At 27.0% G+C, this 13,501-nt stretch overlaps 2 protein-coding genes across 7 annotated transcripts in view; both read right to left on the reverse strand.

Moving 5' to 3' along the window:
- The window catches only part of LOC122510021, a 49,825-nt gene that overhangs the window by 36,010 nt on the left and 314 nt on the right, over positions 1-13,501 (reverse strand). The gene's annotated exons all lie outside the window — the stretch shown is intronic.
- On the reverse strand, positions 3,592-5,283 carry LOC122510032. Its single transcript, XM_043624419.1, has 4 exons — positions 4,691-5,283; positions 4,390-4,576; positions 4,098-4,234; positions 3,592-3,899 (listed from the first exon to the last, which is right to left on the reverse strand). The coding sequence occupies exons 1-4, from the start codon at positions 4,886-4,888 to the stop codon at positions 3,708-3,710; spliced, it is 714 nt and encodes a 237-aa protein (XP_043480354.1). The 5' UTR covers positions 4,889-5,283; the 3' UTR covers positions 3,592-3,707.

Raw genomic sequence — 13,501 nt, forward strand, 5'->3', positions numbered from 1 at the left:
TACAAAATTAATTCTATGTTTCTAAAATTCTAAACATTCTAATGAAAACACTTTCATTATTTCTTCAAATTATTACAATTTTATAATAACATTTTGGCACGTATTAAAAAAGAAATTACAAAATTATTAATTATTTTATTTTTGTTTTTAATGTTTATTAAAATAATTTTTGAAAATAATTATATCAGCAAAAGATTTCGTTCATTTCAATATTCAGAGCTTGTGGATAATAAATTTATAAAGTATAAAAACTTTTCTTGATAATTTTTTTTCTCATTTTATATTGCGATAACAATTACTCGTTAAATTGTCATTGAACTCAAAATTTTCTTATTTACCGACAGTGGTGTTTTTACCGACAGAGAATTCTTTTACTCCCGCTGTAATAGAGGTTGGGTATGAAAATCAACCAAAGCACAAATGTTTGACTTTCTGCTGCGAAATCGCAGCGGGAAATACGTACTTTCGACCGAGGTATGAAGAAAAATTTATTTTTCAATAATCCATTTCAATGGTAGTCAATTTGTTATTATACCGTACATATTAAGACTTACAAACACAAAAAACACATGATTTTTACACACACATACTTCAATAACATACATACATACATTTACAAAATATGTTTCGTAGCAATAAAATGAACTTTATTTTGAATAAGAGACAAACAAGGATCTATAAACATTAAACTGTCACATTTTATAAATTTGTTTTGGACATTCGCCTTAGTCACTACGTATGCGTGAAAGTGTTCATCAAACGATATTTCTTTAAAAAATTTTAACTCGAAAAAAGTATAATTATCTTTATTGAAAATTCTTTCAATTTTTCCGAATTCTTTTTTACTATCTGCTATATCTGTGACTAATACAGTTCCAATTTTATAAGAAATACCATTTACATTTACTTTTGCAGTAGACTCATTTTCGCTTTGAAGATCTTAGTTTTCGTATTCTAAGTCAGTTTCGTCAAAAGTGTCAAGATTAATTAGATCTCTAAATTCTAGAGAATGAAGAATTTGACAATTGTAAAATGTCTGCTTAATAGCAACAGTTTTTAATAAATTAATCCTATTATTTGATGATAATGCATTCAATTTTATTTGTCGATGAAATGCCTCAAATCTCATAGACGAAAAATAAATGCACGGTCCATTCTCTAATAATATTCTAGAGTAATGCACGAGATTATGAAATTTAGGTTTTAGAAAACCGAATAGGTTTAAATACATTTTCAGAAGATTTTCTATAAGTGATTTCAAATTATTAATATCCGATTTGATTATACGCGGAGATACTATAATATCAATAATCTGTCGCAGGCATTTGTATAACTCCCAATATTTGTCATCTGTAGGAATTTTGTCACCAATAATTAACCCAAAATACCTAACAAGAGTAAGCATTTCAGACGCTGACATTTTTAAATTTAATTTATTTTTTAAACATGAAACTGAAATTTTTGGAGGCCTATTGGAATTGTCAGATAAATTGAAATTCTGAATTCTAATATTTAAAAACTCTAATGTAAAATATTCACATTTATACACAAAAATATAAATAATTGAATGCATTATATATAAACATACGCCTTCAAAAAGATTGTGCATAACATCAACACTTAAATTTTGTGTTAAATGAAAATTTTTTATCTCATGAAATGCACAAAGTTCCTTTATTCCAGTGGTGGATACATTTTTTGCAAGAACATCTTCTTCATAATTTTTTTCAGTTGTCAAATCCTCTTTTTTTCTATATTATTTATATGTAAATTATCGGAATTGATTTTACAAAATCTACAAACAAAGTTTGCCTTAAAAGACTCTGTGAATCCTAATATGCTGTTCAAACCTAAATTATCGCCTAAAATTAGGACGAGTTGGAATTTGACAGTATGAATTACATTATTTATATTAATTGTAATTCCTACCTCTCGAAGAAAATTAATTTCTTTAATCAAATGTTCAAAAACTTTCGAATTTTCCGTGTTTTTTTATCTTTGACATAAAATAAAGTTGAAAAGAATATTGTATTTAACTTAGAAGCAATGCACTGGGGCAAACAGGCAATGGAGGCATAAACTGCGCTAAATATATTTTTACCTGAATGGCTACCTAATGCATTACCTACTTCTAGATCGTCATAGAACAAGAAAAGGGGTAGTATTATTTCATTATTAAGTTGCATTGAATATCTTTGTTTCCATAAATTACCTTGAACAATATTGCTTAAGGAGGATGATGACTGTCTTTTCGGGGCAGGCGGCGAGAGGGGAATTCACATGCTTTTATATGGGATTAAAACTGCAAATACCAACTGTTTTAATATATATTTTATAAGTGAAATATGCAATACTTAATATATTAGACATAAAAAATAGTATTTTTAATAATTCCAATTCATTATTCTTAAAAAATATTTTAAAAAATAATTATTTAATTAAGTAAAAAAAATTTTGTAAAAATATTTTATGAGCATGGAGATCGTGACAACAGCGCATTCCATATGCATGCTAGAAACAGTGTTGGTAACACTGAATAAGATTTAGAGAGGTTAGAAAATCTGTAATTTTACGTCAGTTTTAATGTTATTTCTAAAAATCAGGACAGTCGGTTTACTCAATTATTTTTTTAAATTATTCCAAAAGTATTAAACTTTAAAAGAGTATGATTTTTAAAAAAAGTTTAACTTTTTTACACAATTTATTATCAAAATAGTGCACTTCACATAACACTCCCCATAAGAGCCCATATAAAAACCTGAAATTTCAACAATTAAATTCTCAAAAACGGGACAGTAAAAAATTAAAAAAAAAATTGTTCTATAATTTAGACATTCTTAACAACGAGTTTTTCCAAATTTCAAAAAATTCTTAACATTTTTATTTGAGTCACCATCCTCCTTAAAACCCGTTCTTCTTTATAAGGAGATTGTATATTTTGTATAATTTTAGGAAATAGACCAGGTATTTCTAGAAACAGTTTCAAGGTTTTCCTCAAAGGAACACAAAATGCATATAAATTTTTTTTTAAGATCATTTGATTTCCAACCAGATCCTCTTTGAAAGTACTTCCAATTGCAACTTTTTCAAAATCTATTAAACCTTTGTCTTTCAAAATGTTGAACCGTTTTTTCTTTGAAGTCACACTTCCAAACATATTAACATATTTTTTAAAGCATTGTTTTATTTCATCTGCAGAAGTTTCAGTGATCTTTTCTTGACTTAAAATTTGTGAAATTTCACTTTCGAGAGAAGGTATATACATATTTTGAAGAAAATTATGGATAAAAGTAATTACCACTTGAACTATCTTACGAGAAAGAGAAGGTTCACCATATAGGAGTAATATAAAAGATATAATTTGATTATATAATAATTGAAACTCCGTGTTTGATTAATATATATTTTTCAAATTATATGAATAAAATGTATATAACAATTATTACAACAAGATTTAAAATTTATGTATTGAAGAGTCTGTTAACAAAATTTTAAAAGACTTTATAGTAAAGCCATTTTAAAATCAATCGTATACAATATTTAAAACGATTAATTTCAAAAAGATTAAACTTTTCCTAGCTGCACTACGAATTTACTAACACTTATTGGGCAATTAGTAGGTTGAAAGAAATTACCATCCGCATAGATTAACTTGTGGATGAAATTCCATATGTGTTCACAAGCATACGGCAATGAATTTAAAGCAACTAAACATTGGAAGCAATTTTCAATCGCCTCCAATGGATCAGGAATAGAATAAGTTTTTTTTTTAAAACAACTAAGGCTTGGTTTATTTGGTCTATTTTACCACAAAAAACTACGTAAGGATAAACAACTTGTTGCTGACATTCAAGCCAAGATTCGTAATTTTCAATCTCACTCAATAAGTTTTTGCCATCCTGAAATAAATTAATAATACAATGATTAATATTTAACATAAAAATTAAAAAATTTAAATGAATAAAGTTTCAGAATTTAAAAATAATTATTATTGAATTTAGATCATATAAATATTAAAAATTCTTTTTTATTTCATTTAATAAAAAAATAGTAATTTTATATTCATAAAATAGAATAAAATAATGCATAAAAATTACCTCAATATGTAATATAAATGTTTTCGAAATGTCATATTTCGAAAAAGAGACAGATTGATTTCTTGCTTGCCTTTTATTTCTTACAACTGTCAGGCATAACGGCAGTAAAAACAGTGCTAGAATTGCATCATGCTTGCCTGTAAAACGACAAAGTTTGAATATTTTAATTTCTTGAATAATTAAATTAAATTTTAATTAATTGAATTTTAATTAAAAAATTTTAATTTAATTAAATTTTAGTTAAATTAAATTTTAATTCTAAAAATAAAAGTAATGTACTTATATTTCTTACCTTCATTAAGTAAATTTTCGTTTTCAAAAAAAAATTCCTTGACCTCTCTTGTTTTTAGACTGCTGCAAATTTTAATTATTTTAGAAGCCCATTTAGGCCACTTTGCAGAAAATAATGTTGTATATTTAGTGGAAAGATTTTGTGTTGGAAATGCTGCTTTTATAATGCGTTTGAAATCAGACTGGAGCTGCAAACAAAATTTTTAAATAATTATAATTTTAAATCTCTGTAGCAATAAATCTTACATTTATTCATCGGAAACATAGAATATCCATAATTATAGAAAAATTAATATTATTACCAAACTGACAACAAGCGGAGCATTCAAGCTTGGAAAACTATTCAGATATGTTTGCAATGAAGCTTTCTGATCTTTTTTATTTTTCGATAATGTTAATTTTTTTTGTCTTTCTTCAAAATCATCTTCCCAATTTTGAATTGATTGAGTTGTAGAACATTCGTTTGAAATAGAAAGTGTAGAGTTTAATGAATTGTACATTTCTAGATAAATATTACAAAAATGTAAATAAATAAAACAATAAAAAATATTTTTCTACAGTTAATTAAAAAACATCTAACCGATATTAGATTCTTTACTACGTCCTGTTAATATACCACTTTTGCGTAAATTGTTTCTAAAAAACTTATACGCATTATACAAGCTTCCCTGTGGACCAACAACTTCCTTTTGACTTTTATAATAAGGAATGTAAAACACATCCCTCTCCTCAGACGGAAATAATTCAATAATTTGATCTGTCAGAGTTTCAAATCACGATGGTTCAATTCTATATATAATTAAAAAAAATAAAGAAATCAATAAATATAATAATGGCAATAATTAACAATAAATATGTAATATTTATACAATGTAAAAAAAATTATTTGATTAAAATAACCGATTGACTATTATCAATTAAATATTTACTTGAATCAAATAATATTTATTGGAGTTAATTAAATGGTATTTGAACTAATAATTTCAGTATTTGATTTAATTAAATATTTAATTCATAATAGTCAAGTAATCGGTTATTTGAATCAAAATAAATTTTTTTTCATTGTCATATATAACAAAAAAAAAATAATAATTTTTGGTTTCAAATTTTAAATTTATAAAATTTTGTATACATATCTTTTTATGTATAGGAAGTCATAACTTACTTGAAATTTATCGGATCTTGTAATAATTCATTAACGAGTATAACTTCTTTAAGGGCAGTTCCTTTTTTAACCCATTAATGGTCATGGGCACAGAAACGCAGGTTTAAAAAGTAACTATTGGGATCCTGGCATATGGTCTAATAATAATTTTTAACGTTAAAAATTAAAAAAAAAATTTTTTTGAACAATTTGTTATAAACAAATGAAGAAAAATTGATTTTCATAAAAAACTGATAGGTCCATTCGATTCGACGCAAAAACTATTACGAGAACGTATATAACACAGGTAATTTTTAAAAAAAGACATATTATTGTAAAAATGTTATAAACAATTAGCCTGCATTTATACTGTATGAGGTAGAAGAATCGTTTTTTAGGTAAAAATTTTGTTTAAAAAATTGTTAACGTCAAAAACTCTCCTAATTAAACTAATTTGGTTTAAAAAAATTTTTAACTTAAAAAACGATCCTTCTATCTCATACAGTATAAATGCAGGCTAATTGTTTATAACATTTTTACAACAGTATGTCTTTTTTTAAAAATTATGAAATATACGATCGCGTAATAGTTTTTTGCGTCGAATGGAATAGCGCTATCAGTTTTTTATGAAAATCAATTTTTCTTCATTTGTTTATAACAAATTGTTCAAAAAAATTTTTTTTTAAATTTTTAACGTTAAAAATTATTATTAGACCATATGCCAGGATCCCAATAGTTACTTTTTATATTATGCGTTCCTGTGCCCATGACCATTAATGGGTTAAAAAAGGAAAATAATGTTTATAAAAAAGTTAAAAATATATTGTTAAACTGTTTATAATAATAATATATACGTATATAATTAATAAATGTATTAGGGGCGAGCAGTAACGGTCAAATCATCTTTTAAAATACACTGATATAGGCGCTGCTTAGTTAGCGCAACGCACAAAAACTCGTAGCGCAAACTTCAAAAATTTTTTCTCAAAAATATCAAAAATCACTTCATTAAAAATTTAACCACTTATTAAGGAAGGTTCAAATTTTGAGAAAATAATTTTTCTAGAAAATTCCATGATGTCCTTTGCTCTTTTTTTAACAATAAAAAATTATTGTTTAAACAAATTATTGAAAAATTAATTTTTCTTATTTTTTTTAATATTATAAAAAATTGACATTTTTTCTACAATTTTGAATAAATGACTTTTTCTTGTAGAATCAACAGTTTTCAAAATTAAAATTTTCAAAAAAAGTCATTTTTTTCAGTTTCCGATTTTTCAAATCTAAATATCTTGCAAAAAAAATTTTTTTTTGCAAAACTGTTTGGCACAGTTCTTTAGTACCCCAAGTACTACAAAGTTACAAACTTTAAGAAAAATCGGTGATCCACCATTTGCTTTTCGTATGGAACTGCCCTTAAGTCTGATATAATCCAAAACTTTCGTTAACTTATATTTTCCTAAGATCATTTTTCCTACTAAATTATTTTCTTTGTTTAAAAATCTAAACAATTCATTATTTACAAACAAAACATCTGTAAATAGTATTTTGTTATTAACAGCGAATATTTATTTCATTTTTTTAATAACCGTTTAATTTACAATACTTAAAACAAAATTAGCTTATTAAATAAATAATTATTTGCTTTATTATTCTTTCGAAATAAAATTAAAAAGAAAAAAATATATAAACAAGAATAATACTATTAAATAAAAAATAATAAAAATAAAATAAAAATATCAGCTAACGTCACATACTTTCATATTCTGTGCATTCGATTGAATTTTCATTCTGTGTGCACAAACGTTTATTATTTTGCACACTTCTTCCATCGTCGTATAAACTTCTTTTGGATCGAAACATTTGTTTTTCCACATTTAATTCTGAGGAAAAGTGTGAATTTTGAGGTGATTTGTTATTATTACAATATTTATCCTCAAAACAATCACCTGAACAACGAAAATACATTTTTAAATATCTACAATTTCAATTTACCGATTTCTAAATTTGATTAAAATCCGATTTTTAAACAATTTTAAAATTCATAATTAAATATGTAATATTTAATAATAAAAAAATGAAATATATAATTATTAATATTAATAATAATTCTTATATTTAAATTTAATTAAATTCCGATTTTTAAACAATTTTAAAATTCATAATTATATATTTAATATTTAATAAAAATAATAAAATATAGAATAATAATATTAATAATAATTATTATATTTAAATTTAATTAAATTCCGATTTTTAAACAATTTTAAAATTCATAATTAAATATGTAATATTTAATAATAAAAAAATGAAATATATAATTATTAATATTAATAATAATTCTTATTATTACTTATAATTATAAATATGTAATAATAATTATTATTATTAAATAATTAGGTGCATTTGAAAAATTAATGTTATTATAGAAAAATAATTATATTAAATTATTATTTTGGTACTTACTTTCATAACTTTCAAACGAATCCATCGAAAAATGCTCACTTTATTTTCTTTCACTAATATTTGACAGTATGGCACAGCTTTCCCAAACGTTTGTTCTGTCACTGTCCCAACTCTATAGTTAGCTATTGCCCCCCACCATTGTTCCGTAGCTGACTAATTTTTGGTCTGTCACGCACCCAAAATTTTACCGCAGCAGTCCAAAAGTATAGTCCTGTAGCGTACCACCAAAATGGTCAGTAGCAGCCTATCGAAAGTCAGCTGCTGACCCAAAGGTCTCTCAGTGTATTAGTAGTGGATCGGACGTTAACTACGGCTGTTTACGAAAATTTCCGCCTGAGCACTTATTATAGCAGTTATTGATAAAAATACCATAAAAAAATCCAATATTGCATAAAAAATGGAAAGAGTGACGCTAAATTTAGCCCATTTTTCGGACCGCGAATTTTTAAATCAAACATATTCTAAAATGCGCCGTATAAAGGGATATTAATTTCATAACCATTTTGAGTGGAGCATATACTTTGTTTTTTGGATATAGTGTTAAAATGGGGGTTTAGAGGGGTTAAAAGGGGTTAAAATACAAAAAATTAAATATGCTCAAATTCGCTGGAAACTGGTTACTCGGGAGTTTTTGGGGTCGCTGATTACGAATCCAATGTCAGTTTTTCAAAATTCAAAATGGCGGATTTAATATGGCGGACAAATTTTTTAAAATTGATCAGATTCGCTTGAAATAAATTACTCAGGGGTTTTCGGGGTCGCTGGTTACGAATCTAATATCAGTTTTTCAAAATTCAACATGGCGGGTCCAATATGGCGGACGACTTTTTTAAAAATCACATCTTATTGCCATTTTGAATTATGAAAAACTGACATCGGATTCGTAATCAGAGATCTCGAAAACCCCTCAATAACAAGTTTCAAGCAATAAGATGTAATTTTTTAAAAAGTCGTCCGCCATATTAGATCCGCCATTCTGAATTTTGAAAAACTGATATTGGATTCGTAATCAGCGACCCCGAAAACCAATGAGTAATTAATTTCAAGCGAATCTGAGCAATTTTAGAAAAAGTCGTCCGCCATATTGGATCCGCCATTTTGAATTTTGAAAAACTGACATTGGATTCGTAATCAGCGACCCCAAAAACCCCCGAGTAACCAGTTTCCAGCGAATCTGAGCATATTTAATTTTTTGTATTTTAACCCCTTTTAACCCCTCTAAACCCCCATTTTAACACTATATCCAAAAAACAAAGGATATGCTCCACTCAAAATGGTTATGAAATTAATATCCCTTTATACGGCGCATTTTAGAATATGTTTGATTGAAAAATTCGCGGTCCGAAAAATGGGCTAAAAAACAGGTGTTTTTAGCGTCACTCTTTAAAAATTCTTTTTCATAGCCCGGCTCCCTCGGACCCGGCTTGAGCCTTTACGTATGTTCCACTCACAAGGTAATTTTACCAGAGTATTTTATAAATAAAAAATTGTTTATACTGGTGAAAAATGTGTGTTTTTACGTCCCCAAGCCTAATGTGAAGTTGATTTTCCAATAATATTTTCTTAACCGGAAGTAGATCAAGAAACTTTCCTCCGGGTCCAAGGGACCCGGCTCGAGCCTGTGAGGGTTAACAACAAAAAATATAGAAAGAAATTTTTTTTATTTAGTTTAATATATGTGTAATAACATGTAAAAATTTTAAAATGTTTAAATAAATTTCACTATGAAAAAAAAAATTATTCAAAATCCGTGCAAAAAACCCAGACTGCCCCCTTAAAAAAGTATTCATTTTTTAGATTCGCCATAGGGAAGAGTGGGGCAAGACGGGGTACCGGCCTTATTTAAGGTACTACTACACTTTAGAAGGCTCTTAAAAGACCAAATTTAAAAAAAAAATTCTTAGGTCTTTTATTACAAATATTTAAAAAACTTTTTTGCCTATATTAGTATACTAGCTCCTCCGACGGCCGCAAGCGGCCGTCTACGGTGCTAGTTTTTATATGTCCATTGTCCAAGTTCATTATTTCATTAATAATAATATTCAAATTTTTTCAGTTAATAATTTTCTTATTTATATTTGAAATGTTGACGTTTTTTTTGACAATGCAAAATAAGATTTATTATGAGTACTTTCTCTTAACAAAAATAAAATTTATATATTCGCGCTCTTTTTAAATAACATACGACTGCAGCGCCACCTTCACATGTACAAACAATTTTAAAAACACCCTTCTATTAAGATTTTACATTCTCATTGCCCATTCTTTACTTCGATACTTTTCGATACATTCGACCTTTCCACTCCATGTCTTTTTTAAGAAAGGATTTAAGAAAGGATATTTGGAGAATGAAAATAATGGTTTGTTTTTAATTTTTATTTAATATCATAATCTGCAGACATCATTCAGATCGAAACTCCAAAAAGTTAGTTGTCCAATTGCGGACAGTTTATCTCAAGATTGACAAATCGGAAACAAAAAATCCAAATTGCTTTTTAAAAAGGAAGGTGTCTTGCATAGAAATCCTCCACCAATAATGAAAAATCGACTAAAATAAAAAAATAGCAGATTTTGCAGTATTTTTCTAGTCTGCAAAAATGTTTTTTTTAAATTTTTTGACCATTTTCTGGTAAATTGTCACACAGGACATGCTAACAAACAAAACAAGTTATCATTTATTAAAATCGGTTCAGTAGATTCAGAGATAAACTGTCCGCAATTTGAGAAAACGTTATTTTGAGAAAAACGCGTTTAAACTTATATGTATCGTTAGAGGCCATCCATAAATTACCTAAAATTCTTTTGCAAATTGAAACCCCACCATTTTTTTATGTCAGACTTTTATTTTTTACAATTGGTTATAAATACTTTAGGAGGTGTTTTCTGAAGTCATAAGGAGTTAAAAAATACAATAAAAAAAATAAAATTTTTTTAAATTCTAAAGTGTAGTAGTACCTTAACAAACGAATTAACCAATCACGATTATATTTTACATAATACTGCACCGAGACAATAGTTTCTTGTTTATAAAACCTAAAAGCCATGAGAACAAATCTTTTATCTGTTTTTTTAAAAATCTGTTTTCGACGATTTTCTTGTCATTTTTTCACTTTTTTTAGGATGTGTTTATTATTTAATAATAACAGTTAATGAACTATATTAAATTTTTTATAACTGTCAAGGGTTACAGAAGAATTAAAGCATGTTTTTTTTCTTTGTTGAATCATAAATTGTAGTAATTAATCTTTTTTTTCAATTTCGTAGGTGCGGGCAAGATGGGGTAGGGGAGAGTGGAGCAAGACGGGGTACACAAATTAAGCAAAAGAAAAGAGAAATAAAAGAAGTTAAGAAAACTACTAAAATCAAGACTGAATAAAATAAGAGTGACCAAAAAGAAAAAAGCTTGTCAGGTTACATCATCAATTAGCGATGGTAGAGTGGAAAATACACCTTGTATCTATTGTAATGGTTATTATTTAGACTCAAATGAAGGCTGGACTGCTTGTTCTGTCTGCGGCCAATGGGTTCACTGCAGTTGTGCTGGTGTCGATGACGAAGATGAAGATGCAACTTTTACTTGTGAAATTTGTCGACAGAAATAGATTGCTTTCTTGAGTACCCCATTTTACCCCTTAGGGTACCCCATCTTGCCCGCCGGTGGGTCAAGATGGGTGGGTCTCAAAGATGATAATTAAAAAAAATAATAAAGTATATATTCGATAATTTTCGTTTTTTGCGCTTTAAAACTTAAGTACCCCGTCTTGCCCCACTCTCCCCTATTGGACGCAATTTTTTAATTTTTTGAAAATGAAAAATATTCTTTAAGATTTCGAGCATTTGCTTGAAACTTGATACTTGGGAATTTTTAGGGTTTCTGGATACACTGTTGAAAGTTTTTGTTCCAAATTTTATACAAAAATGTTTGAAGCAATTAATACACAATTTTATAAAAACACACATTTTAAATTTAATACAAATTTTCTTATTAAATTTTCAAACTCATTTTTTAAAAATTTTAAAATTATTCTTTTGAAAATTAATACAAAGTGTTCGAATGAAATTTCAAATTTTTCTTTTGTTTGTGCAACGCTGGGAGCAAAAGTTTTTTTTTAGTTTTTTTCTACACTTTTACGAATTTTTTCTCAAGGAAATTCTGAGAAAATCGTGTAATATTTCTAAATATTAGGTCTTAGGTTTTGAAGGTATACAACTCAGGAATATTTACCACCAAAAACTTTGATGAATTTGCAAAGCGGTTTTTTAAACAAATATTAATTCTCAAAATAGGCCTGTGGGGCAAACCGGCCATAAGATATTTTCATTGTATCAGAGTTTCACGAAAATTATTATTAATTAGACTGTTTTTTTCATTAAAATATTTACTTTTAATGAAAAATAATTATCTTCTAATGAGAATTATACTCTTTAATATTGTTTCCCTGATAATTTCAAACATTTTTGTTTTGTTATTAAAAAAAATTATTTACTTAATTTAAATTCAATCCTGTAATATTATTTACATTATTATAACCATTGTCCACATGATTCTTTATGTTTATTGTTATTGTAGATTATACAAATGCAATATTGTATATAAGAAACTCGACTGGCCGGTTTACCACAGGGGGTGGGGGCAAACCGGCCAGTTTGCAAATTTTTTTAAGGGGTTACGTACACTTAGGATTTTTAAAAAATTGATTTTTTTTAAATGCATTTTCTAAATGTATACCATTTCAAAAGTATTCTCTGAAAATTTGAGACAAATCGGACTATTATTTATGGAGATATAGAATTTTGAATGGAGCCGTCTCAGCCGTTACTGTGGCCAGGCGGCGGTATTCAAAACTTTGAACTCGTTTTTCTCAAAATCATGTTTTGGGAGTCGGTGATCACTGTAGCTTGAAAACGGCTTTACCGATCATTTTCGGTTTCTTCTTCACGATTTGATTTTAGATAATCCAGTCAAGAGATAGCGTGATCACCGCGAAACCATTTTTATTTAAGGAGCTCACGCAAATGTTCTATAATTTGCATATTTCTTTATATTTATGGACTATAATTTTAGAAAATTTTCTTGAAATATATATATTTTATGTGGAAAAAGATTTGTTATTAATTATTTTAATGTGTGGCCACGAAAAATTCCTAAAAAACAGCTTTTTTTGAAGCTCTAACTGTACGTAACCCCTTAAAGTTAATACAGCAACTAATCAATAAAATGCGAATTAAATTGTCTTTCAAACAAGCCATCGAAATTTTATGTACGATTTTCTGACTAAAGTAGTAAAATGACTATTTATGAATTCAATATGTCAAATTTAAAAATCCAAATTTCAGAAAATTGAGATCTGAAGTAATTCTAAAAAATTTTATTCAAAGTTTATGGACAGTTCACTGTTAACTAATATGATTTAAATATATAGTAAAGTGCTGTCCATAAACTACGTTACTAATTGTCCATACTTCTTAGAGCCCCTCGCTCCCCTCGTTACCATTGCGTTAA

The sequence above is a fragment of the Leptopilina heterotoma genome, unplaced genomic scaffold (genome assembly GCF_015476425.1).
Source record: "Leptopilina heterotoma isolate Lh14 unplaced genomic scaffold, ASM1547642v1 Lhet_65, whole genome shotgun sequence".
Lineage (NCBI taxonomy): Eukaryota > Metazoa > Arthropoda > Insecta > Hymenoptera > Figitidae > Leptopilina > Leptopilina heterotoma.

Excerpts from the sequence above, each read along its gene's own strand:
- LOC122510032 (XM_043624419.1), bottom strand. The coding sequence starts at position 4,888 with ATGTACAATTCATTAAACTCTACACTTTCTATTTCAAACGAATGTTCT. Across the intron at positions 4,577-4,690 it reads CTCCGCTTGTTGTCAGTTTG|CTCCAGTCTGATTTCAAACG; the intron begins GTAATAATATTA and ends TTTTGTTTGCAG. Across the intron at positions 4,235-4,389 it reads CGAAAATTTACTTAATGAAG|GCAAGCATGATGCAATTCTA; the intron begins GTAAGAAATATA and ends GTCGTTTTACAG.